The sequence below is a fragment of the Pyrgilauda ruficollis genome, unplaced genomic scaffold (assembly GCF_017590135.1).
Source record: "Pyrgilauda ruficollis isolate IOZ18807 unplaced genomic scaffold, ASM1759013v1 scaffold34, whole genome shotgun sequence".
Lineage (NCBI taxonomy): Eukaryota > Metazoa > Chordata > Aves > Passeriformes > Passeridae > Pyrgilauda > Pyrgilauda ruficollis.
The window spans coordinates 4,937,492-4,964,789 of record NW_024524822.1 but is presented as its reverse complement, the minus strand read 5'-3'; the positions used below and the strand labels follow the sequence as shown (position 1 = coordinate 4,964,789).

The window sequence follows — 27,298 nt, the reverse complement described above, 5'->3', positions numbered from 1 at the left end:
TTTCTTTCCCCAAGTAAACTTAGTAAAAATTAGAAATTAGATGTAGCAACTCCAAGGCAGTCTCCTCCCACCGTGCCGTGGATTCTGGGTCTGTGTGTGTGCCCAGCTGCCCTGGGAGGAGCTGCCTGTCCACACTCAGCAGGCTGCACCAGAGCCAAACCAGCATCACAGCCAGCAAATCCATCCCTCCTCAAAGCTCCCCTGTTGGGAAGTGGGAAAACTCACCTGGTCTCCAGGGTGACCTAGTGGTCCAGGGTAGCCTTTATATCCCTGTCAAAATAGGATGGAAGAGATGAATACTGAGAAAAAAAAAAAAGTACAATAATCTGGGTTTGGTTTCTATTTCTCTTTGCAGGTGGGACTAAAGCTCTGAGGAGAAGCAGGATTTTAGAGAACATTATACAAAAATGAAAACTTTTATCAAGCTGCTTAGTGCTTGCACCACCCAAACCTGCTGATGTGCCCTGCTGTGGTCTGGGTGGTACATACTCCAGAAAGAATTGCTCCATGAACACATTTGGAGTGGTCTCCACTCTCAGATCTATTTGTAATCTACACCTTGAGCAAGGCTGTCCTTAATCCTCAGGAAACCACAGAGTGAAATGCTGGCTTTGGGTACACTGGGGACTACAGCAACATGAGCCATTTGTTTCAGAGCTCTTGCTTTTGCTTTAGAGTTTGAAATGCTACAGGAAACACCAAAACAACCATTTACTGTCACAGGAAACTTCAATTTTTCTACCTTGAACTTGTCTAGCTTCCAGCTTTTCTAATCTAATTATTACAAGATCCAGAGTGCTTCATTATGAAGCTACCGAAATTGGTGAGCAAGCTGCCTCTCAACCTGCTCTCTCTGCTGAATTAATTAGAATGAGTTTCTTAATCCACCTTACTTACTGGCACGTGTTTCAGGCTTCAAATCATTCTCACAGGTCTTTCATAATCCTACTGCAGTTTGTCAATATTTCATTTTTTGGGGGGATGCAGACACTGGAGCAGGACAAGGGCAGCCTGTTTGACTGCAGACTGAGCACTGTGTGTCTTTTAAGGGAGTTTGCTTTCTCCCAGATTTACCTAGAGCGCCCTTCAAACAGAGTGAATTCTTTATGTGATGGACTGTTCAGATTTTTTCCCTCTTCTTTCTTATCTTGCTTCAGCTGTTTAAAACAAGCTTCCATTAAGAGAAGCAGATCAGGAGATTGAACTCAGTTACAGAGATGACTGTTTAGCTGGGCTAGCAGCAAGATTAAAAAAAAAGAGACCAGAAAATTTAACTTAAAACAAATGGGAGAGAAAAAAATAAACATGGAACAACCCTTGAACAAATACTGAAGAAATAACAAATTGCTTTCAAGAGTGGGTTACAACTGCTTGTACCTCAGTCCCTGCCACTCAGCCTGTCCTGGCCAGGGCTCCAGCACACCCCATCTGTCTGTGAAGCCCACAGGGAGTGTCCCTGCTCTGGAAGCCATCACCAGCCACAGGGGTGACCGAGCACTTGGCCTTTGGCTCCACTCAGCACACGAAGCCGGGACTGTTTCTGCTCCCAGGTCCACACCTCTGCTTAACAGCTTTTTTATTCTTCCCACGGGCTATTCCAGACCTGCAGCCTGAGCCTTTGCTGGCAGGGTGTGCAGTGCTCCCAGCCATGCTGGCCACTGCCCTCTCCCCTCTGCATTCCTCCTGCCTTGTTATTTCAGACAGTCTGGCCTGCAACGATGCTGATTCCCTTCTCACCACTGCTCTCCTGCTTGGCTTTGCTGATGTACCATTGCTCTGGACACAGCTGCACCTTCTGACCTGGCTGCCCTGAAAGCCCCTTGGTTGAACCACCTCGAGGGTCATTTCTGCAAATGCTGTGAGGACATTTCAGTCAGGGATTCCTCACTGGAAGAGCCTCAGCAGCTCTTGGAGCACTCAGGATTCCCTGCCCCTCTCCAGGAATCTGCCCCATGAAATCCCCTCCTGCTCATCCTCTCCCTGGCTCCTTGACAGAGGCTCACAGAGAGGAGGGAGGATGCTCCACCCTGGTTGGGTGTCTGGCCTGAAGGTGAGAGCTTCCAACAGAAACATCCCTGAGTTCAGCATCCCCAGCCATTCCCTGAAATTTAGATTTCCATGGGGTTTTCTCCTGGGACCTCTGCCCAGTTCTTCCAGTCTGGAGCAGGTGCTGCCTTGTCTCTAGACAACTGGAAAACCAAGCTTAACAATATCTTACTTTTCCACTGATAAGAAATATGTGCCTGGCCTGGCTGCTCTGAACCATTGTGCTCCAGCTGGGTTTCTGCAGGATGGGTGTTTTGAGCCTGCAGTGTCCACTCAAAGTAGGTGGTTGCATGATGGTCCCTTGAGATGCTCAAAGCACATCCTGATCTAAATTCTTCACCAATTCTGTAGTGGTAAGTGAATGGCAATTAGGTTAAATATGTTATGTTCCTAAATATGTAGGCACTGTTATGTGCTACTGTTATGTTCTATTAAATATCCTTCTCATTCTGGGCTCTGGAGAGTTTCAAACATGTATTTCCTCACAATATACCCCAGTTATTTCTCCCTCAGGTGAATTACAATGAAGGAAAACCAGAAAAGCTTGTGTATGTTAAAGCTGGCTGCAGTGTGAAAGTATTTACCTGCTAAAATCCTCTTCAAATAGCACTAAAATGACAGGGCAGAGGGTATGAAAACAAGTGCATTTGCTCTTTTATCTGAACACTTTGTGATGATTACAGGGCACTCCACACAAAGGGCTGTGATTTAAAAAGGAAATTGCACTCCAGTGAAGGATTTACTCATCTGTGATGATATTTATAATCCACTCTCTCCTAGCTAAAGGGATCATCCTGCACTTTGGTAGGAAATGTGAAGAATTAAGGGGCCAGGGAATGAGACCTGCATACAGGATGTTTTGAGGCGCTGACCACCTCCCAGCTCTGTCTTTGCTCTCTGACTCCAGTGAAGCTTTGCCTCTCTCACTGCTGCTGTTTTCTCCTCTGGAGCAATCATGCTGCTCTGCTGAGATCTGTCTCCAAGGCAGCTGTGGTCTGCAGCCCCAACCAAAAGCCAAAGCCCACAGATACCTCATAGGAACCAGAGGGGACATCCAAGTCCTGCCACCCTTCCTGGTCTGCAAAGGCACCGTTTGCTCTGTGTGGAGAGGATGAGAAACACACCTGCTGCTTCTAAGGCAGTTCCATGTACTCGTAAATGTGTGGAGCTAAAACAGCTTCGGGGGTCTCTGAGATCAGCCTGTCCAATCCTACAAGCCCAATCCCAGTCTGTCAGCATTCCCACGGCAGGCACCGAGGAATGAGCCACACTGTCCAAAACCACATGGTTGTGGCTCCAGCTCATGCTGCTGAGACTGTGCTTTCATTTAGTGGGAAATGCATTTTGTTTATCCTGGTGAAATATTTTACCCATTTGAAGGTTTCTACATGGTGTTCTCTGATCAAAGCCCTGAGAGCCCTTTTTGCAGCACCTCCATGGAGTGAGAGGAGGGATGTCCATTTCCAAGGCATTGCTGTTTTCCGGTAGCCAAGATATGTTGCCCACCCTCAGCCAAGCAGCAGTGTATTTTCACTGGGAGAATGCCAGCAGGCAACCCAGATTAAAAAAAAAAAAAAAAGAAAAAGAAAAAGATTTTTCCAAACATTTCTCCAACAGCTGTAAATTTTTTCTTAATGCAAGATGCTAATAAAAGCCAGGTTACACCAAACCCACTGCCAGACTAGTGCTACTGGGAGGTGTTTTTAAGCTGCACCAAAGGAAAAATTTCAACATCCAACTTGCTCATTACTTGAAGAAACAGAAGCATATCCCTGCCTTTACCCTGTCCTGTGGGAGTTAAGATCAGATGTGAAGGCCATGTGCTGGACTTGGGAATGTTTGTTCAATCTCCTATTCCTTCTCTGCTTTTTCCACTATGAGAGCTTGCACTCCTGACGTTGCATTTTGCTGATCGTAACCACAAGGTTTTGTTTTATGAGCTGTTATACCAGGAAAATGGTATTCTTTGCACCCTATTAGTTAGAATTTGTTTGTGACAGCAAAAGATTTGTAATTAATCACTCAATTGCTCCTACTCCACACAGCACCCCAAGCATGACCAGCCTTGGAGTAGAAAAATAAACTCAGCCCCTCCTCTTGGCAATTAGGTTCTCGTATAAAGCATACAACAAATAATGGTGGAGAGGGAGGGCTCCTGTCAGCCTCCTCCACACCTTCTTTCTCTCCTTGGAGTCTTAAAACATACCAGAGGAGGTGTTTGTGTGCAGCTAATTGACCTGAGCAACACAGTATGGTCAATGGCCCATTGACTGATGAAGTGATGGAAACAAGACGCTAATTTTAACTGTTCAGGTTAGCTGTGGCAATATTGGCTTGCTGGGAGGGGGAGTCGTGGCCACTGAGCCCCACTCAAACAGCTCCCTGCAACAGGTCCAGCTTCCAAAAATAGAAACCAACTTATCAACACAGCCTGGAATGGAAACTCAGCTGAAATGTCTTTGATAAATGAAAGATCTGAGCTCCAGATATGGATGGCTCAGGTACTGCTGTGCAGGCTTGAATGCATGGATAGAAACACATCCTGCTGCCTCAGGAAAACAGGGATGGATCTTGTGTTTTATCCCTACATACCCTTTTCTAGGCATATATGTGTTTCTAATGTTAGCAGTGTTGAAGCATCAATATGGGAGCAAATAAAGCAAAACCTGACCAGTGCTGACAGTCTCCAAGCAAAATAAAGAGAGAAGGAACACAGATATGTTTTTGAAATGTGCTTCACCAGGACAGACAGTTGTGGTTTCCTTGGAATGCCAGCACTGCTCTGAATCCATGCTTTGAGTGTTGCTGTTGGTTGGAGATCCCTTTAGATAATGCATTGGCTGCACCAGGCCTAAACTGAGCTGGCTGAGGAACACCCAGTGTCAGGGTGCAGAGGGATGAGGAATACAAAGAAGGAACAAAATTCTGTACCCAGAATTTCATTTCAAACTCTTACGTAGTCTTCAGGCAGTTGCTTTAGCCTGTCTCCCTAGGTTATACACCTACTACACAGGCATAAGGCTCTTTGGGTGGATACTGGGACTTTAAATTAAATCTTTCAGGCAGAGTGTAGAAGAAAATTTTAAAATAAAATTACTGATCGGATTCACTAGAAAAGAACACTCTTACCTTTCTACCAGGTGGTCCAGGGAACCCAGTTAAACCAGGTAAACCCACATCTCCCTGTAGGAAGCAAGCAAGTTCAATTAGTTTTCAGCAACATTTTCCCTATGCCTACTGCAGTTACCACAATTATTTTGCTGAACACCAGCCCCCAGCTATTGATATTTCTGGTTCTAATCACAACTCTTCAAAACCTGACTGGATAAGAAGAGGAGATTTAAACAACATCTCTATTAACTGGCTCATATAAATAATAACCCCAGTTAATTAATGGCAGCTGCTGCTGGAGTCCAGCTCTTTGCAAGCAGAATGAATGTGCTTTTTTTCCCCTCAATGATCTCATTCAGTCACATGCTTCATTCGCCTTTCAATGGGCATTGAAATCGCCAAGGCAAGGAAATTTTAGATTTTAAATGCAATAAGAACAACAGGTACCTCCTGCCAAATCCTGTGATTTGCTCTCACACTCTGCTACTGCACTGGCTCAGCCCATGGCTCCCGTTGGGATGGTGCTGGTGCTGTAATTATTTAACCTGCCCGTGTGACACGGACTGAACCTTTGCAGGCTGCTGGTGGGAGGGTTTGCTCAGTGGCCTGTGCTTCTGAAAAGGGATTGCATCACATCCCAGCTGGCAAACCCAAACCATCACAGGACGGGTGAGCGCGCTGCTGTGAGACCTCTCCAACACCCAGCCCGGCTGTGTGAGCCCACTTGGCCTCCTCTGATCAGGATCCATAAACCCTGGAGTGCCTTCTTTCTTACTGAAATTCAACAGATTTCCAGCATCTAGATTGAAAATTAGGCATCACTCCAAACTCCTGCTGGAAACTCCTTATTCCTATTGCTGCTATCAGGGATAAAGCCTCATTAACAGAAGCTGAAGGTCATCTGGATCTTTCCCTTTTTTACACCAAGCATTGTCTTCAAGAAAACAGCTCCAGACCGTGCAGGTTGAAGATTTCCATGTGGTGCCACTACAATACAGTGTACCAGGAATTTCAGAAGACATCTCATGGTGTTAAAAACATAGTTTCAGTCTTAGCCTTCTGAATGGTTTCTAGCATTGCCTTCCACCTGCAGTGGTGTGGCCTCACTGTGCTTTATGGGGGCATCTGTCAAATGAAGAGCCCAAGCTCCTTATGGCTGGTGCTTTCTATGAGCTGTGCAAGGCTTATGGTGAGAGGAAGAGAACCAGGCTTCTGCCCTGGACATGAGTTAGCAAGGATTGTGCAGGCATCACTGAAGGAGCTAACTGAGGTAGGTGATGTGGAGCCCTGATTGCCCTACTGTTCATTTCTAGAATTCTGTGAGGCCTTGTTGCCTCAGTAAAAAATCACTCAGCTGTGAAACAGCAAAAATGGGAGTTGTAACTTATTGAAAGGAATTAGCAGAACTCTGATCCTCAAAAACTGCTAAATCCAGAAAGCAGCTTTCCTTCCCAGCTGGGTGCTTTGTGTTGGTTTGAGCAGCCTTTGGTGGAAACCTCTCAGTGAGGTCCATGCCTTAGAAGCCTCCACCAAGAAACCTCTACCCTGATGGGGCTGCAGCATGAGGCAAACCCCTGTTCCTCAGCTCCTCAGCAAGAACATCCTTTCCTTGGCCTCCAAGGTTTTTATTCCTTTCCCTGGGATTGCCTCTTGCTGCAGCTGCATGCCCAGAGCTTGCTGCACCTCAGATGTGCTGCTTGAAACACTTGGCTGAAGCAGCCACGTGCCTGTGGCTGAAGCAGGGACCTCAGTTGGGCTGCAGACTGTGGATAAACTGGATAAATACTCAACAACACATGCCAGGTGGCACCTCAGTGCACTATGATCACTGAGAGCTACCTCTCTTTAGTCCTGAATCCAAGATCTAAGCCTTATTTCCCAGTCCTAAGCAGCTGGGATGCTTGTGGCTGCAGTACAGACCCCCTGTGTGTGTGCACAGCTCTGGAGGCCCACGGTGGCCTCGGGGTGACATCTCACCTTCTGCCCATTGTGAGCTTTTCCAGGTGACAGCCCAGGATCACCTTTCTGACCCTGAAATGAAAAACTTACATTAGTGACATAATCCAAGGGCCCAGCCCACAGATGTGGTTCTGCTTCCACCAAGCCTCCAAATTAGAAAAACATTTTGTTTTATCCCAGTCTTCCCTGACATCCCAAATGTATTAAAGTGGCCTGGAATAGCTGTTGTCTGGGGGTGGATTTGGTGAGTGATTGCTGCTGCTAAAGAGTTGAGTTTTAAATAGTACTTGACAGTATTCAATTGGCTAAAGAATGGATAACTGGAAGAAAGCAATGTCAGGACTTTTGATACTTATTAGACCAGACAGCTGCAATTCCTTCCTTGTCTACAACTAACATCACAAAAATAATTACCAAGCCTATTACTGGGGCTGAACCATCCTTCTCAACAACTCACTAGATGCTGTTGCTTTTTCAACTGTGAGGAACAGATGAGACTGCAGAGAAAGTTGTACTAATTAGACACCCCCAACAGGCAGAGCAATTGTGAGGCTCCCAGGCTGGCAGAAAGCAGCACTTGACCTTAAGTGGCAGTATTCCTTATTTTCCTCCTTAACAACCGTGACGAGGGAAATTACAGTTTGAGGCTGTGATCTTCTGACAAACACAGGCTGTGATCTCAGCAGCATTTGATCATCTAATTCCAGCAGATTCCTTTGGAAATCCCACTTCAAATTCTCAAGAGGTGGAAAGGTAATGTGAGCACCCAATGGGGAGAGATGCAAGTAGGAAAATCTAGAAGAGATTGAAGAGTGCCAGGTTCTTTGGGTAGGAGAGAGGTAAAGCTCAGCACACAGAGCATCTCTTCTAGCACAGCCAAGGTGGGTATCCCAGGATCAGTCACTATTAACACCCATGAATCATAAACAACCCACAACCTCTGTGTGCCCATCAGCACAGGACAGCTGGGAGGGTTAACTGATGGCTGTCAAGTGAAGTGCTTCGAGGGGAGACCCAGAAAGGAGCAATTATTAGCTGGCATTCCTCATGAGCAGCACAGAGCCAGTCACACCAGCTGAGCTGCTTTCCCACACAGCCTCCCTGTGAGTACATTCCACGTGCACTTCCCACCTTGCACAGAGTGTAACCCCCCCATTCTCCTCCTCCTCCAGCATCCACCACAGGCTGTGAGGCTCAGGAGTGAGACTGCTTGGCTCTGGACTGTAGGGAGCACTGCTGATTCAAGGCAGATGTATCTGCACAAATTCTCAATGAAGGCTCTGGCTTTCCAAACAGTAAATGAAGTCATGCAGATAATCTTGCTTTGCATGCAGCTGTTATCAGGGCAATTCTCCCACTCCTTGAGCTTCAGAGCAGTCAGTGGGTGCTGCCACTGCTGGGAACAGATTAGAGCAGCCCTTGGGATTGCTGGGTGTTCATTTCTACTCTGCAAAATTCATTTACTGCAGCAGGTAGACACCCACCACTTTCCCTAAGTCTTCCCATATGCTCCATGCAATGACTTTGAGACATGGAAAAGAACTTGGTTTTTCCCCTGGGAAGCTCCAGATCACATTGGCCAGGTCTCTGCTTTGCACTGGCTCTGTGTTCAGCCCTGCTGAGACCATCACACAGGTGGAGAGCTCAGCCACGAGCAGGATCACATGTCCCCAAGATCAATCAGCAATGGCACCAGCTGGATGTGAGGGCTGAAATGGTGGATTAATTGCTTGAGCCTTCTTACACAGCAATGACAATGGGAGAGTTAACCTAAATCTTGTCCCAGCCAAGCCACAACACCTTTCCCACAAGTTTCTCTCTTTCCCATCCTAACTCACTGAGAACACATCTTCCTGTTGTAAAGGAAGAAATTGTTTTCTTCTGAGATTTTTTCCTACTTGGCAGAAGTCTAGAGCTGTGCAATTTAAACATCTCAGTTTTTCAATCCCACTAATATTATTTTAATTATCAGTGAGCCAAACTGATGAGCTACCTTGGAGAGAAAAAGCACTCACTAAACTAAAAATACAATATTTTTCAAGTGCTTTAAGAAGAGATTTATCCAGGTCAGCAAATCATCCTAATACCTGATGCCAAAAGCCTCCAGGTGAGAGATGCAAACCCAATTCTTGCAATGGCTTTTGAAAACACACCTTCTCTGACCATCTGCCTGATCCCAAATGTTTTTAGGGCACCCTGAGAGCTAAAAAAAAAAGCAAAAACACTCCTCCTGTCCCCCAGCAGCTTTCAGGTGACAGCCCCAGCCCAGCCTGTGTCTACAGCTATTGCAGAGGTTATCTGCAATAATCAGTCTCTGCCAACCAAATGCAACAGCAATTTTACAGCTGCCAAGGGCAAAAGCAAGCAGAATGCAGGAAGTGGGAAGAATCCCCCTTTAAGCAGTTTCACATCATGAATTGCTGAGCTAAGCACCACAGGCTGAGCTCCCAGGTGGCACAAGCAGGTGTAATGCCACTGGAGTCAGTGGAACCTTGCCCAAGCAGGATTTTGGCTCAACAGCTACGAAGAGCTCTGTGCAAAAGATCAGTTCCCTAAGCCCAGGGAGTTACAAGAGCTCAGCTCCAGTGGTGAGAATAAAGTGAGAATAAAGTGGCTCTGCACAGGGTTGACTGTGAAATGCAGAAACACAACAAAGCACTACAGCCAGGCAGGAGCCACATAAAAACACCCAGAGGCTGCAGTGCCACACCACAGCCCTTGTGCAGAGCTGCCTGACCTTACAAGGGCCCTGCTCATTCAGCTGATAAATATTATGCTCCTGGGTCCCTCCTTAAGTGACAATGACTTGGTGTTAGTCATGGTTTCCAAGCTGTATCTATCTGGGAAACTTCATTTTCCTTTCTTAGATTGCTTGGGGTTTTTTTTTGTGTGGGATTAGCTGCTGTTTAAGCCAGACCAAGCCCAGCAGCCACTTGACGGCTCTCAGCAAGAGAAGTTCCACTTGGAGCTGCTTTGCTCTGCTGTGCAGGCTGAGCTTTCACAAATCCAGAATTTCTGCCATGTTCTGGGTCTGTCAAGAAGATCCCCATCTCTGAAAGTGTCCAAGGCCAGGCTGGATGGAGCTCTGAGTGACCTGGTCTAGTGGAGGATGTCCTGCCCATAATGAGATGAGCTCTCAGGTTCCAACCCAAACCATTCTTTGATGATCTTATGATGAAGAAATCAGGTCCCAGGTGCAGGCAATTAAAACATAAGGGGGTGAAAAACTACTTTTTGGGGCAAAGTCCATTTTCTGGCACTGCTGTAACACCAGAGAATTGAAGGGGATGAGGGAAGTCAAAACTCTGGCATCTGATCCACACCTTCCAAAGAGCATTTCTGAGGCAGAGGTGATGTAACCACAGCTCACCAGGCTCTCCCTGCTAGAGGTGAACCTTCACCTGGGCTGAGCTCCAGCTCTGACATCCTGCTGCAAACCTAACACTTCTTTTGACAAAGCACCATGAATAGAACAATCCTGCAAATGGTGGCTGGACAAAAATAAAATACATCACAGAGCCTGATGAGACCAGATCTCTGCTGCAGACTTGCAGCTCTCCATCCACTGAGACTTCCTGCTGCCAGACTGTGCATTGAGATGGAGGAAAAATGCTTACAGAAAGACTTAATTTCTATTAGGTGACCAACTGAAGAGAGCTTTACAGCCAAATGATGATTTCTGACGAGTCATTAGGCTAAAAGTGTTTAAAAAAATCCTGTAGAATAGAAACATAACTTGACTCCACAGCTTGGACCAGGCTGGATTTGCAGGGCTGGAAGTTAGATAAAAGAAGTTTGATTTGACTTATAAAACTCAACAAGTGTGATCTGGAAGTCATTGATGGAGAATAAATGCAGAACACTAAGATGTAGCACTTTTACAGGCTCACTTTTCAGGCTGTATGTGGAATTTAAACCAGCTGCTGTTCACCAGCATGTCTCCAGTGCCTAATTTTTAATCACATAGAGGCAGCATGCCAAGTTTCCAGAATCTTTTTCCCAGAGCATCAATAGTGCTCATAACATCTCTGCCTACTGATGAGATCATGAAAAGACAGAACTATAGCTTGCACCTTTCTCTGTTTGGCTGAGATTTCCTACAGCTCCCTGGTACTGAAAAACTCTGCTAAATATTGCCTCTCCAAGCTCCATTGTTCTTTAGTCCAACACAGATGTTATAAAATATAAACCTATTCCTTTGTAAACAATCATACCAAAGCAATCCAAACCAGTTTTCCAGGAACTTCAGTCTTTAGGTAACACAAACCCTTACACACAGAATGAGCTGGGATTTAAAACACCTTTTGCAAGGGTTTTGCTGCAGACTGGGTTAGGACCCCTCCAGAGCCACATCTGTGCTCAATCCCAGGCAAAGGGAGAGGGTCCAGCTGCAGGGGGTGACTCCCACCCGGAGGGAATGCGTGTGCAGGAGAAAGGACAAAGCACAGGGCCCCTGGCACTGCAGGAGCTCTGTGAGCCCTCCTGGGAGAGCTGAGGGCATCCAGAAGGGAGCCATGAGATCAGTTTGGGAGGACTGGTGGAGTTCAGAGTTCCCAGAAACTCTGGAGAGGGAAAGACAGAAGGAGGAGTTTCAGGAGGAGAGGCAGAGGAAGATGCTGGGTGCTGCAGTCACTCCTGCCACTGCCCAGACTCACAGGCTGCAAAATCCAGAGGAGAGGAATGAGAAAGCAAAGGAATTCAGAGCTGCTGGAGCTCTGGAGCAAGGATTCCACTGCCCTTGTCTGACACAGCAGTTTGTGCCCTGGCACAGGCATAGCTTAATCAGGATCCTAATTTGGCAGTCTTGGAAATTCAGGAGAACCAAGGATGGAGGCACAGAGCAGGGTCTCTCTGGGCACAGGAAAAGGCTCAGCTGTGCTGCTGGAGAGCCCCTGGGAGAGCAGGAGGGAGGGGAGAATGGCTTCAGCCACTGTGCTTTTGTCCAGAGCAGGAGAAAAGGAAGCTGTCCTTCCCCCAGGATGTCCTGTGGGATGGGAAGATAAAAGTTCCTTGCACCAGTTCATACTTACTTTCAGTCCTGGGGGGCCAGGTGAGCCAGGGTTTCCATGGGGGCCTGGGGGACCCTAAAACACACAACAAACACAAAACAGAGTCAAAAGGGGATGGTGGGAATCTGCATGGATGCTGTGCCAGAGTTAAGCCACAGCCCCAGAGCCCTGGGGTGCCCTGGCAGGGGGTGGTGGCACTGGGACCCTCCCTGGCACCCACAGAAGGAAACTCAGCTCTGGGTTCCCAGCACGATCCGTGGAAGGGGGTGTGTGTCTGTCACCACAGGACATGTCATGACACTGAGATAATTTGGGTAAACCAAACATTCCACGGGTCAGGGGAGCCCAGGCTCTGGGAGGAGCCCAGCAGAAGGGGATGGAAGCAGGCAGAGGGGAGCGGAAGTGTGTGGGGGTGTTAACAACTTGATTTTTGCTCAGAATTGAAGACAACAGAAGTAATTACTAAAGGAAAATTGTTCAGCTCTTTGGGGTGAACTCATTTCCCCTACAAGCCAACCACATTTTTGCCTTTAGAGATTGGAAAGAAAATGGATAATCAGACAGAAATACAGTGGGAATAGCAGTATGTCCATGTAAACTCTTTAAATCCATATTCTACACAGTTAAATCTATATTTTTCCTTAGTTCTTAGAACTGTGACACTGTCAGAGTATCTACCTCAAATCACATACACCAGTATCTCCTTTTACACCATATTTTAAAAGCACCCTGCATATTTTCCAAAGCATATTTAAGGAGTTATCTGGAATAAGCAGCTAAGAATAGTTTATGCCTGGGTTATACACAGCACAGAAGATCTGCTAACCTTTCAGGCAAGGGTAATAACAATTCTAAGTCCTCTTGAACACGTTCCTGAGAGATGAAACAACCTGAAAATTCAGCTCCAAGAATTCTGCCAAGAACGTGTGAGAGCTCTACCCTGCCATGAGGAGGTCTTTATGCACCCTCAAGCTAGGGGAGCACAGGCAAGGGGATAAAAAACCACTCAGGCACTTTCTCTGCAAGCTGTAGGATTTCCATTGAGCATTTTGGGGCCAAGATCTTCAGGGTCTGATTTCCAAGGAAATTCACTGCAGTTAAACATGCCACTGCCAGCCAAGTTCAGTGCCTTTGCTGTCCTCTGAGAGAACATCAGTGCACTGATCTCTATTCAGTTTTATTTATACTGCAATTTAATGGAAAATAATGCATTTTAAGAATTCACCTTGCAGAACAGACAGTTGCTGAATGCTCAGTGCTATTTCACAACATGTTGCTCTGCTGTAAGAGGCTGTTTAATTAAAAGATTGAGACTGAACTTTTCAAATGGCAGTTTTTACCCAAATTAACATCCCATTCTTAAATTCCTCCCAAATTTTCAGCCTGAATACATTTATTGCCCCATTCTTAATTTCCTTCTAATTTTTCACCTGAAATTCTTGTTTAGCCCGGTCTGTGAATTTCCAGTGAAACTGAAAGAGCTGTAATTAAAATTAAGGTGCTTGAGTATCACTTTCTCACTTAAAAAAAATCCATACAGCTGTTGGAGCCAGGGCACCTGGACACTGAGGAGTCTTAAATAAATTCATCTTCCCAGCAAACTGTGGAATCACCTGCCCACCTTACTGGGTGGAACACTGAAACAGAGACTGAATGTGCTGCTTAAGGTAATTCAACAAGTCTGTGGTGGCAAAAATGCTTCAGCCCAAGCCTTTCCAGTCTCAAATATGTAGGATAATGAATAATAAGTGACAGAAATCAGGCCAGCAAAGTCTCTATAAAAGATGAGTTCCTAAAAAGCTTTTACACATAAGCAATAATCGAGGTAGCTCTGAATAGGGTTCATAAATCCAGCCTGCTGCTGGATTTGAGGAGGGAATTCAGCTGTAATTCAGCTTTGGAGTGAGGCACTTGGCCCACAGCCCACAGCAGTGCAGTCATTTGAAGTTTGTGCTCCACCATAGCCCAGGGCAGGCTCACAGCAGTGTCAGGCTGCAGGGAGCAGCTCGGCGTGGTGTGACTCTCAGATGAAAGTGATGGATTCCAGGAGGAAACCTGGATTGTGGGAAGCTCAGCTGCCAATCCAGAGCTCCTGGATAAGAGACTAATCACACCCCCAGCAAAAGCTGGTGCAGGTTCTTCCAGAGTGAACACAGCAACAAAATCCTAAAAAGTCTTAAGCAGAAAGAGGGGAGAGGGGAGGAAGAATCCAGTCACAGTTTCTAGTGATTAAAAGTGTGATTATGAAAGCAGAGACTCTTGAGATAAAACAGAGCCTTCACCACTGAGTTCAATGAGTCTGACAGAGTGCATCCAGTGTAATCCAGGCAAGGGAAGGTCACAGACTCATCCTGTCCCTAAAGACTGATGTGGTCTTATCCTGCTGGAAGTGGCCACATCCTGGTGATGAAATGCTAGTGGGAAGTCCAGTCTGGCATGAAGGAAACTGCTGTGAGCACTTCTGGGGCTTGTGTTAGACATCTGACACTGCTCTGGCAGCTCTGGAGAGAAAAGGGTGTAGTCTGCCAGCAGTCCTAAAAATTGTAAAAAATAATTGATCTTGATGTGTTCCAACATGGTGAGTCCTGAATTTGGGATTCCACCCACATTCTTGGCAGAGGAGGAAGATGCTGTGTGGCACAGTTAGATGGGCTGAGTAACAAAAGGTGCAGGATAGCAGCTGCCTCAGGAGCTGTCAGCAACAGTTAATTGCTATATTGCATTAATTAATTCAATTTACCACTCCCACCTAAAAACTTGGATTCTCCTAAATATATTTATCATCAATACATCAGTTTTGCTCCTCTTATCTACACACAGGGTAGGACAGTGCTGAGACCACTAAATGAAAAAATCCCACTGCATGTGTCACTGTTTGCTCGGGTGCTCATTTCCCCACCCACTTCAGCCTCCTATATCTACTGAAACAATCCAACCTAGCAGCAGGCAGGCTTGCATCTGGAAGCTTCCAAGCCTTGTACCAGAAACTCCATGGAAAATTTGACCAGGGGACAGCAGCAGCCCCAGGCTGCTCCGTGGCACGGAGAGCAGAACAATCCCTGAATGTGTTCTCCAAGGCAGGAGGGGTTTCCCATCTCCCTGGAATGCCTTCTGTGTGAATGATGCTGCTTGAGAAGGACCCTGAGCCACCCAGCTCAGCTCGGGGGTGCCTGGACATGGGACCCTGCTCACAGAAGGGCTTTTATGCCTCATGCTTCCCAGCCCACAAAAATTGACAAAAGTGTAACTGTGCACAGCTCCCCCAACCCTCCAGCATTCACAAGGAAGGGGGAAAAAAAATCCTCCCAACTCCTGCTAAATGCTAGAGAGCTCCAGTCAGAGGAATGACCACTCATTTGAAACTCATTATGTCGTGGGGTTTCACTGTGTAAAGCAACTTTTTCTGCTTCTGACCTACAGATCCCACTGTGACCTCTGGCTTGCTGAAAAAGAGCTAAATATTTGAAGTGAAGCCAAGCAAACTGTTTCTTTAAACACTTTTCAGAAATTGGAAAATCTTCCTAACGGAATGAGGATACTGGGGAATCTCCCCAGCTGACTGGGCTGCTTGTTTCAGGAGGGAAGCCCTGCATTTTGAAGGAATGGGAGATTTTTTCCAAGCACAGACCAAATGTAACAGGGACATGTTACACTGGGACCTCCCAGTCTTTCAAGTTGCTGTGGTTCACAGGAGGATGGCAAGTGCATCCTGAAGCATCAGGGAGTGCATGTGTGTTCCCTCCACCCAAATCCAGTTGGATTTCTCCCGTGGTGTCTCAGGGTTTAAACAAACCAAGAGCAATTGCAGCACATCAGGCTTTTTATTGCTGATTCTGCAATAAATCAGAATAAAAGCTGTGGCGTGGACAGAGATGAAACACTTCTGTACCTGTGTTTGCTCACCTCTTGGAGAGGGAGTGACTACCAGTGGGACCTGGCTTCCTGAATTATTTAAGTGTTTTGGAAAGTCTGACTGTTGCTCTTTTCTTGCTGTCCTGGGGGCTGAGCAAACAACCAAGGCCAGGTTGGACAGGGCTTGGAGCAACCTGGTCCAGTGGAAGGCTCCCTGCCCATGGTGTCAGGCTGGAACAAGATGCTCTTTATGGTGCCTTTCAACCCAAACCATCCCATGAGCTGGAGTGCTGTCTGGCATGTGCCTTTGCTGTTTCCTTCATGCAGAGGCAAACCAGGTGACTGGGATTTCCACAGCCTCACCTGGAAGGCAGGGTTGAAGACCAAGTGTCGCTCTCACAGCTCTTTTCTGCAGACCCACTCAGACCATGGGTCCTTTGCTGGTCAAACCACACCAGGGGAACGAGTCCCCGTTCGTGGTGGATGCAGATGTGCTGTCCAAAGCCCCTCATGCAGACAGCTCTGGGGGAGGCTCACAGAGCCTGTGGTGAAGCAGGAACAAGCTGCAGTGGTGAAGGAATGATTGCTCCAGTGGGAGCCCTTTGTTGACAGCTCCTTGTAGAGCTTGTTGGCACATCCCTGAGAGCAAATCCCAGCCTCTGCCTCCCTGGGAGACCCTGATGTTTGGAGAAATGCAAGGGTCAGAAATGAAAGCTCAACACCCGTGGCTTGCACAGAGCTGGGGGTGTCACCCAGTGCACCCCCAGTGCCACCACTCACACTTAGCACCTTGGAAAAGGTGTCTTGTGACCTGCCTGGCATTTCACATCATATAAAGCTGGGGAAATCCTTCATTGCTAACACTGCCATTCCCTCTGATCTTACACAGACACCTGCTCAGGCACACAGCACATTTATCCAAGAATAAACATGTGGACAGACATCTTCTTATGTCTCAAATTCTTTAATGCAGACATGAAAGCTGAAAAGCATCCTAGCTGGAGACAGACAGAGAAACCCTTCCTGGAGAGCACACATGGCAGTACAGCAATATCTCTACAGGCTGGAGAGCTCCTGAGATAGTTAGCCACTCCTGAGATAGTGTTATTAGCCATTCCCATTGCAATTTTTAACTCATTTCTCTTGGAGTCCCTCAGGAAATAATGAGAAGAAGAAACACCCAGTTTTCACTTGTTATGAAAATGAAAATTTGCTTTCATAGCTGCAGAGAGGAGAGCACAGGAATAGCCTGAATCTGTCTCATGGAGCCCCTGCTGCTGGAGTGATAGGGTGCACAATCAATTCCATGCTCCTGAAATGGGGATTGGTTTTTAAAAATGGAGAAACTGTAATTTTCAACAAGACGACCAGACTATCCGCTCTGCTACCCTGCCTTGGATTGCTCTTGAATGCTGAGATATGTCCCAGTCAGAACCTCTTCCATGCTGTTACAGAGGCTGGGATGTGTTTTTGCAAGGCAGGTGGCATTACCTACCTGGAAGAGCCACCCTCAGACTACACAGGCAGGTCTGGTGATACTCATCTGCTGAAAACCAGGAGACAGATCCATGGCAGCAGCCAGATTTTCTTACAGACTCTCACCCACCACAGTCTCACTCTCAAGGCAAAGGCTAACCAGAGATTTCATTTTACCCTGACCAATATGGGGGGAACAAAGAGAGGAGACAATATGGGGTGGAAATTCTGCACTACACGTCAGGATGAGGCAACTTCACAGAAACTTCACAGCTACAGAAAGTCACAAGTCAAAGCTGCTACTGGATTTTCAAATGTGCCAGGGAACTGTATAAGCATTAATAACATACAAATTATGCAAGTTACAACAAGGGCAATTAATCTCATGCATTGGGGCAAAAATTGCATTGGTGACAAAAAGATCCTTTCCTCTGCATCCAGCACTGCAATGTTCACCTCTCCTCTGGAGCTCCAAACTTGGGCTGCAGCCTGATGGGACACCTCATGGGCTGGTGCAAGAACTCTGCAGTTGCTTTTTTGGAGGATCAGATTAGGAGAGGTAGAACATGACCCCTGCAATGTTGCACGTTTATTTTTAAGTTTTTCGTGCACAACAAAAGCCAAAGATGCAAGAATTCCCCTAAGCCTGTCTTAGTTCCTGGCAGCTTCACTTTCCAATGAAATCCCTAAATCCCAAAGAGATACAAGAAAAAATTACCAGGAGAAACACTTCCCAAAGTCAAAACAACTCAGGCACAGAGCAGTCCTGTCTCCAGTGCTCCGGGCCAGACATTCATAGAGTGACCCTTCTGCCCCCTCCCAAAATTAGCACAGCCTCTCTGCAGAGGCCTGAGCCAAGCCAGGCTCAGCTGTGCTGAGCACTTCCTAACTGGGAACTCTTTCCTGGACCAATTCTCAGCACCTCTGGCAGGGACTGAGCTCAGAAACCCTCTGTAGCTTATTGTCTTTCAGAGGATCACCTTAAATATGGGATGGAGCACGCCACAGCTGGGGAATAACAGACAGTTATGACACAGCTTCCATGATGCTATTTCCTTCAGAAGAAACTCAAGTGGAATTGGGATATGGAGCTGAAATTTGGTCACATACAGCATATGTGCAGGGGATGCAGCTGGGGGCTCCAGACCTGGAGTTTAGTTTGCAAACCACAGGATTGCCAGAAGTAACAGCAAACACCCCTCATAAGCAGTGAGCTGGGGTAGGAACCAACTTCCAGCTTTAACGGGGTGCCAAGAAATGCAAACTCTGGGCGATCTACTGATGTGGGAGCTGCTTGGGCACTTGTGACAGAAGGTATCAGGGCTGATGCTTCACTAAGAAACTTCTCTAACGTGGAACAGATTGTCCCATCCATAAACACGAGCCTGGTGCTGCCTAACCCTGCTCACTTACAGCCCAAATCAGCTTTTGATTCACACAGGCCCAGGCTCCAGGGGTCCTGCAGACCTGCATTTTGCTGCTGGAGAAAGGAGATGAGTTTGTTTTTCTGGTTACTGTGAGATCTCACAGGAGTGTAACAAGTGTCCTGGGGGAATGCCGAGCCTCCCAGCTCTCAGCCTCTTGCTCGCTCTTTAAAGACATTACACGGGGGTTGAGGTTTAGCCAAGTATGTGTGAGGAAATCTCCCTCTGCTGCCAGGCCAGGATCACAGATCCAAATATTCCCTTCCTCCAGCCTCAGACACTCACACCTTTGGATTCCCAGCCCACAGCAGTGCTGAGGAAAGGGGCTGCATGGCTGTAGCCTGTGGGACAGCACTGTGCTCCCAGGAAAAGAGCCCTGTGCTGCCAGGAGAGCAGTGCCAGCATTCACTGCATCCAGGTCAGGCACACTGCCCAGCCCTGGGAGAGCTGGGCCAGCGCAGAAGGCTTTTCTCACAGCTAGCTGCAGCACTCAGCTCCAGATGTTTCCTCAGCACAGCACTCAATGTTCAAAGATCTGCATCAGAATTTCATTTGGGGAGGAAGAAATTCTGCGAGAGCCATTGCGAATTCCTGAACAGATAAGGCATTCTGCTTTAGGGCTTGAAAAGGAGTCAGAGAGCAGGTCTCAGTCTGGGGAACAAAAAAACCTCATCTCTGTGTGTGCTGAGTCCTTGGTCCTGGACCTTGGTCCCCCTAATGAAGAACCTTGAATTAAACAATTCGTGAAGCTGGGGAGAGTGAAGGGGAGTGCAAAAAGCAGCCAAAGCTAATATTCAGCAGTGGGCTTGCAAGAAGGAACAGAAACTGGAAACAAAATGAGACAGACAGATCTCATTCTTCTGACAGCCTTTTGGAAACATCCATCCCCAGCCTTTGCTGATGCCAAACCTTAGCTCAGGGAGGCTGCAAATCACCAGTGTGAAAATCTCCAACAAGGAATGAGAGAGGAGACCAGAGCTCAACAGAGAGGGTCCTGAAGAAATCATTACACAGCCAGAAGAACTACAGCAGCCCTACAACAGGACAGGCAGATTCAAATACAAATGGAAGGAAGTCTTTAAAGAACTTACTCGAGAACCTCTCTTGCCAGGGGGTCCTGGTAAGCCTGGCAGACCCGGTGGGCCCTAGAAAAACAAAAAAAGGTATTAGTGATGGTTCTGTTACAGAATGGTGCTCCTGACAGTGCTTCACAGAGACCCACAACACAGTAATTTGGAGAAGACCTGGGGAGAAGGGCCAATTACAGCATCACAGCCAAAACTTCCCTTCAACTTATGCTATTGCTATAAAGGGATAAAAAGCCACACACAAAAACTGCAGGAGCATGTATTTCCATAGAGCAGAGACAGAGCATGCCCATCTTTCTGCTGCAGCCTGCATTCCCAGGATCACAGCTGCTTCCCCTCTCCTGGAGCTGTGCTGTGTCACAGGGGTAACACAACTGTGTCCCAGCTTTGGGTTTTCCTGCCCTGTGTTAGCACCTTGGCAAGGGAAGCACATTGTGTGTTCTAATCTCTATCAGCTGGACACGTGCAGCTCTTGGTGTCGTAGGTCCCTACATGAGTTACAACATAATCTGTGATTATGTGTAACCCCAGCACTTCATATTTCAGAGCAGCAGGTTATAAAATGTAATAAAATTGGTGTCAATGTTGGAAATTCTTAAATACAGTTCTGTAGCAAAGGAAAGGTCGGGTCATACACGTCAGAGTAGTGGGGGCTCTTGTAAGAGGGGAGGAACAAAGTGGAGATATCAGGAGCCCAGCTGTGCACTGATCTGAAACAGGTTAGGAAAAAATACTTAACCAACGAGGTTTGAACTCCTTTGAATTTGTTCAACTATTTATTATTTTTCTTTCAATGGGCTGGAGAATTCAGATTTCTGAAGAGCCATCTGCAACTCCTAGTAACTCCTCAAAACTTCTTTTCCCCCAAGCCAGACATGTCTGACAAGAATAGCTGCTAATTAAAGCGTTTCCCAGAGGATTTGTATTCTGGAAGCTTGCTACAAAAGACAAGTTTCCATTGCAGTCAGTGGAGACACATGCAGAGCAGCCACTGAAGGGTGTTTGGAAGGCAGCCTGAGCTCTCTGCTGCATGGCAGTCCCAGGAGCAGCACTGCACAGGGATGAAGGTGCAGTGCCTGGAGCAGGTGCAGGATGGGCCCCATGGCCACATTCTGGCCTTGCTGCCTTCCCACTGGGCCATTCCTGTGGGATCTCCATGCCAGGCTGGCCATGCTGCTGAGAGCTGCTCAGGCTGGTGCTGCCCATGAGCAGGAGCAAAAAAGCTCAAGATCTCAAGTGCAGCTCCCAGGAGTCATCAAGGACATGATTCAGTAAGAAAAAAATTGACCCAGGAGATCCCTACCCTAAATCTCATGCCCAGGAAAAGATCTTGGAAAGAGAAAACTTGCCTGAACCATACAGGTAACAGATGGATAATTATTCCCCTGATATTACCAACACTCCCATATGCAAACAGCACATTAAGTTGGATAAAAGTCTATTATCTAAAGCCTTGTCTATCTATTTTAAGAGCCAAACTTGGCACAGGAGAAAAAAACCAGGAAGGCATAAGCAAAGCCCAGTGTCCTCTGTGCTATTAATTTATCAGCACAACAAATAAATAGTAACTTTTTATCTCTGTAGTGAAGAAAACAAGAAAAGGCTTGTTCTAAAGGAGCCTACACAGCACAGAACAGGTAATGTGACACACAGGATGGACTTCTGTCACCATATGCCCCACTGCTGCTGCCCAGCCCTGGACATGCCCAGTCTCCACAGCATGGGACACTTCATCTGACCCCTCTGCCAGCTGCTTGCTGCTGGCCAACACAGTATTACTGCTCTTTGTATTAACAACCCTCATTGATACAGCTGACCCTCATTTTAGCAATATCCCAGTGTTTTAACCTGCCATTGTGCCAGCTCAGGGCCCCGTGCATAATGCAATTATACAGCTGTGCAAATAGACATGTAATTGTAGGGGTTTTTTTAAGCTTCATGTATAATTGTGCTTCAGAATCTCAGCTTTTATTAAAAATATCCCCCTGCCCTTTTAGTTGGGATGATAACCATCAAACCACAAATCCAGTGCAACTCAGGCAGCAACAGTTTTAATAAGAGTTTATCAGAGATTAATCAAAGTCCTTAATCTCTCCTCCACCAAAACCCATCCTCATTTACACCCTTAGAGGAGGTGAAAGAGGAGATGCAATTGTCTGAGCACAGCATTCCCCAAGTACCAGAATTGAGGTGACCTTTTCCACCTTCCTGCTAACAGCAGCTGCAATTGGACTTGGCTGCTTGAGCAAAAACCTTCAAAAATGTGGAGTCTGCTCAGAACAGACTGAAGCTAACACAAAAATAAGGAGAGAGTTAATACCAGCACTGGAGTGGGAATACAGAGTTGAGAGAAAGGCTTCTAGCTGGAAAAGCACAGAGCAGTACACAATTCAAAGTCCCTGCCATGGCACTTTGATCTGTCATCCCTTCAGACTCATTTTTTCCTTTCTTGAGGAGTAAGAGGGATAAGGTGAAGGTGGGATGAGTGGCTCAAAGGTGTCAGCCACTACAGTAACTGCAGAAGGTAAGGAAGTGACCACTTTTAAATTGAAGCCAGTGAAGGTGGAAGAGGACTGGGGCAGGGGATGGGCACAGGCAGTGGTGAGAAGTGACACCCTGTGAGGCCACTTTGTACCTGTCACATTTCTCTGTTCCTTGGTGTCAGGGTTGGATGGGACATGGGCTGTGCCCTCCTAGTGACTCCTTTCCCCTCTGCCTCTCTATCACCCAGCCCATGCTTTCAGACAAAAGGCTCAAGCTCTGGGACAAGAGCCCCACATCCCACCTGGCTTTGCCTGGAGAGAGCAGTGCTGAAATTCACTCAAGGAAAGTGTGCATCCGGAGAGGCAGCCAGAGGAGAATGGGCTGGATCAGGGCCCAGCCTCTCACAAATGATGGATGCAGTCCCCTTCAGGTGCAGGGCTGCACAGGGGGAGCAGGAGATGTCTGTCAGCGAGGTGCCAGAGCCTGCACACACAGCCTCCCCTCACCCCCAGCTCAGATCACACAGAGCCTGTGGGGACATCTCCACTGTTCCTTTAGGACACTCCTGGGGATTTCCTCAGGAGCAGAGGGCAGTGCTCCAGGGGCAGGAGGATTTCCTGCTGCTGGCAGTGGGATGAGGATATCAGTGCTCTGCCCCTGCCCTCCCATCACAGGGATGAAGCCTCCTGTGGTGAGCTCCTGCTCCTGGCACTGCAGCTCTTGTCTCTCTGGCTCCTTGCCTGCTCCTTCTGCAAACTGATGGCAGAGAACACCCACCCTGTTATCACACAAAGCAAGATCAGAGATCAAGGAGAAACTCAGCAGCAGCAGATACTCTCTCTTCTCAAGCCAAACAGCTGAGCTGTTAACCAGCCTGAACAGCTCCTGAAGCAGCTCAGGGCAGCCACAATAAAGTTTAACCCTTCTCAGTTTCCCACGGTAGCATTAGCAATGACGACCGACCCCACCAAATGATTATAGGATTTATTCTAAGCTGCTGCTGGGAAACTTGCTGGTGCAAAAGCAACTTTTTTTAATCTTAGCTCTCTGAGCTTCAAATTGCAAATGGAAAATTAAACATACTTGTCTGAAAGGAAAATACATCGGACCCTGAGGATAAGGGAAATCCTGCTATTTCCTCTTGCTGCTAATTTATATCTCTGCCTCTCCCACACTGTGACCCCCCTTCACTGCTTCCTCTGCCCACAGCAGTGCTGCAGGGAGCAAGGTGCCTTCTGAGCTCCAAACTCAGCAAGGCCAAACCTGCTGTTGAATTAAAGCACACTGAGTACAAGAACTGGTGCTGGAAATTGGGAAATGACTGCTGAATCAACTTGGTCAGATAGCAAAGGATTCCTGTAATTGTTTCCCCAGGGGTGAGTACTCAGCCTGGCAGCAAAGAGCTGAGATTTCCCAGGAAATTATTAAGCTCATATTCCAGTGCACACTGACAGATGGACATATTTACTTTAGGGTATTCCCAATGTATTTCTGTCCAGCCACTAGTGGCACGGTTCTCCTGTGTCCCAGAAAAGTCTGCTTCAGAAGTGCAAAACACTTCTAGGACTGAGGAGAGAAGAGAGAACATTCCTCTTTCTCAGGTGTTAATGCCTGTACTAAAAGCCAACTTAAAAAGGAGTTCAGGAAATACACAAAAGCTTCTCCCCACATTGGCACCAGAAGGGAGTGACGTTCCCCCTGCAGATAAAGGACCTGAACTGTTTTCTTCCAAGAGGAAAAGAAATATTCCTACAGGAAAGATGGCCACTGCCACAAACCTACCCTTTAGCCTTGTATGTCTGGGAAGCACCAGCAAGGAAGGACTGGGCAGCTACACAGACAGCACTGGAATTCAAAATTCCCTGCTTAGGAGAATAGAAGAGAAAAACCCTCATCTTCAACAGCCTGGCAACCTCTCCTCACCTGCCTGTCATTGCCAGGCACTGCACGGCTTCAAAAACTGCCTAAAACAAAGCTAGAATTTCAGGGGGAAAAACTCCCAACACTTTGGTTACTTTCTTCTCCAAGGCAGGCTTATCGTATTAAAATTTGGACACGTCTGGGTTTCAACCAGTCTAAAAACAAAAAGCCCTCATAATTCTGGCAGGAGCTGAGCTGCTGGTGCAGAGCCAGCCTCGTAACACGATTTCCTCACCAGGCACAGATGTTTGCTCTGGGTCTGTGCAACACCTATCACACAAAGGTCCTTGTCCACAACTGGGCTCCTCACAGAGTGGCAGCACAATGCACAACAAAATATGAGTGTTCCAGCTTGATGAAAGGCACTTTTCTACGGAGACATTTCAGGAACAGGCTCTGCAGGGCACTGGAACGATCCCAGACCTTGGAAGGGAGCCTGAAAGGCTGGGAAGGAATAGAGGGATCACCTACTCTACTACTCACTTTCTATTTTTAAAAATTTATAAAAATACTTGTATATACTTGTACAATCCTAGATCCTTTGCAGCACATTTATCTCAAACACACTATCAACTATCTCTCTTCAAAATTAACTTTATTTTACACAAACAGACTTCTCTGATGCTTGGTCATTTGCCTGCAAGATTTCCCTTCAGGGATATTTCCAGTTAAATCACCAAAAAAAATTTGATCCAATTATGTGAGCAAGGATAAAACTTTCCCCATGCATTATACAAAGCATGCAGTCTCTTTTTTTATTATTACTATGACTCATTCATTAATAGATATTCACACACGTTGTGTGTTCCTTAATTTATCATGGGCTGGCAGCTCAAATAGCCTTTTCTGGTGTGAGGAGGACTGGAAATAGGCACTTCATATATTTTATCAGTGTTTCCAGTCACCTCTCTCCCCTGCCCACTGATTGAATTGGCTGGGATTGTTTCTTTAGGGAAGGAGCTGGGCTCCAAGACAAACTGCTCGTGCAGAGGATGGCAGCTGGAGCAGTCTAGACTGGGGACCTTGGAAACACATGTGCCTTGCAGAGAGGGAGACAGAGAGGGAGGGAGAGGGAGCTGCCTGCCAGGCACCACCACTGCCTCCAGCCTGGGGCTCCTGGCCATGCAGCTGGGGCTGGTGTGAGCCCCCCGTCCCCTGACCGGGATATTGGGGTGTCCTGAAACACACTCCCTGTTCCTCTCCTGTTACTCAGCGCTTCCACAGCCTCTCAGTGATCCCAGCCTGTACATTCAGCATTAGGGGTGGTTTTCTTGCTCTAAAAATAACCCTTAGGCTTGTCAAGAGGCTTGGCTGTAGGGGTGGAATTGCAGCTTTATATAGGAGGAGAAGGGCCTGACTTAGGGTACACTGTGCTGGACCCCAGCCATGCCAGGGAAGGGGTTTAGCACAGCTTCACCTGGCAGGTGGTGCTGGTGGGCAGGGGAGAAGCTACAGTAGCCCCCAGAATCTCCCTGCCAAACCTGCTGCTGGTCTAGACAAGCAAATGACACCCCATCCACTGGAGGATCCAAACACCCACCACATCACAGCCTTAGTTCAAGACTTTGACATGCTTACAACAGATACTATTTTTCAGTATGATTTTTTCTTTTGAGGGGGGTTTTAGGCTACTTCCAGCCACGTGCTGGGGTCATGCTGCAGGGCCTGGAGCTCTGGAGCAAGGCTGGCTGAGATGCTTTGGGCAGAGGGGATGATCCAGAGGGACTTTTGCCAGCTGCTGAGTCAGTGCTGGGTTACTAACTTCGCACGATAGCTGGGTGTTCCTTTTGTTATTTCTCCCCTCCAAAAAACCCATAGAGCTGAGATCCCAAATGCTTGTGGTTATTAATGGTTCCCAAGAAGTTTTTCTTTTTTAAGAACATATTGCCCTCCCTCCTCTAGCTGCTCAGCAAACCCAACGCTCCTGAAGAATGAATGCTCTGCCTGAGTTGCATGTGGGATGCAGCATCTCCGTTTCCTTTTGCACAGCACCCTAGTGGTCCTTCAGGACAGATTAATACATGGAGGGTGCTGAATTTTATTCCTAAATAAATCCTTTAATTCCTTTGCTCACACTCTTCTAACCATCAAACCCTTCCTCTGTTGTTGGATGGGGGATTTCTGCCAGGTGAAGCTGTGCTAAACCCCTTCCCTGGCATGGCTGGGGTCTAGCACAGCTAAGAATACTTCATTGGTTATTTCAGTAGAATTCACAAAACCTCAAGTGCAGACACCACACAGCCTGAGTCATCACTGCTACTGGGATGATCAGGACGAATAACAGTCCTTTCTGCCTAGGTGGAAGGGTTCTGTGGCTGCCAGTCTGCCCAGAAATCACAGCCAAGGTGGCCCCAATCCTTGCTGAACAGGCAGAAGGCAGTTCCCCCCCGACACCTCCCTCCTCAGGGTGACAATCGTCTTGAAGAGACCTTGTATCAGGCAGCAATTGGGAAAACTAATTAATCACCTTATCCTTCCCTCGGTGTGCCAGACAGCAGATGACATTCCCAGCCCACGACCTGCCCTGGCCAGGCTGGGATATCACTGACCTCATCAGGAGCGCCGGCCCGGCAGCACGAGGATGGCGCCAGGTAATTACTCAGGCACAGAACATTTATCAGCACTTTGCTCTCAAACATGCTCATCTGGCCATGGACGTGCTGCATTAATTTCTCAACATGTCATCCCCATTCCGATCTTTTTTCCTCTTTCCCTTCCCACGTCAGAGACATCCAAGGAAGCGTGGTACAGAGATCTCCGAGTGAGTCACAGGAGCTGTTGAGCACCGTGTGGCAGCCAGCTCCAGCCAAGCCATAACCTTTCCCTCCCCAAGCCCTGATTTTGTTTCCAGCAGTCAAAGAGAATAAGGCCAGACAGAGCCTCAGAAAGTTCTCCTTTCCCTCGGTTCAGGACTCCAGTTGTTCTCAGA

The 27,298-nt window shown here is 47.2% G+C and overlaps 1 protein-coding gene across 1 annotated transcript in view; it reads right to left on the bottom strand.

Annotated features, from left to right (window-relative positions):
* Positions 1–27,298, bottom strand: part of COL27A1 (collagen type XXVII alpha 1 chain) — a 141,769-nt gene that overhangs the window by 97,401 nt on the left and 17,070 nt on the right. The window contains exons 4-8 of the mRNA XM_041475181.1: positions 19,969–20,022; positions 12,147–12,200; positions 7,135–7,188; positions 5,176–5,229; positions 226–270 (exon numbers count right to left, since the gene is read on the bottom strand). Coding sequence (XP_041331115.1) covers positions 226–270; positions 5,176–5,229; positions 7,135–7,188; positions 12,147–12,200; positions 19,969–20,022 — 261 coding nt within the window. The remainder of the gene's footprint in view (positions 1–225; positions 271–5,175; positions 5,230–7,134; positions 7,189–12,146; positions 12,201–19,968; positions 20,023–27,298) is intronic.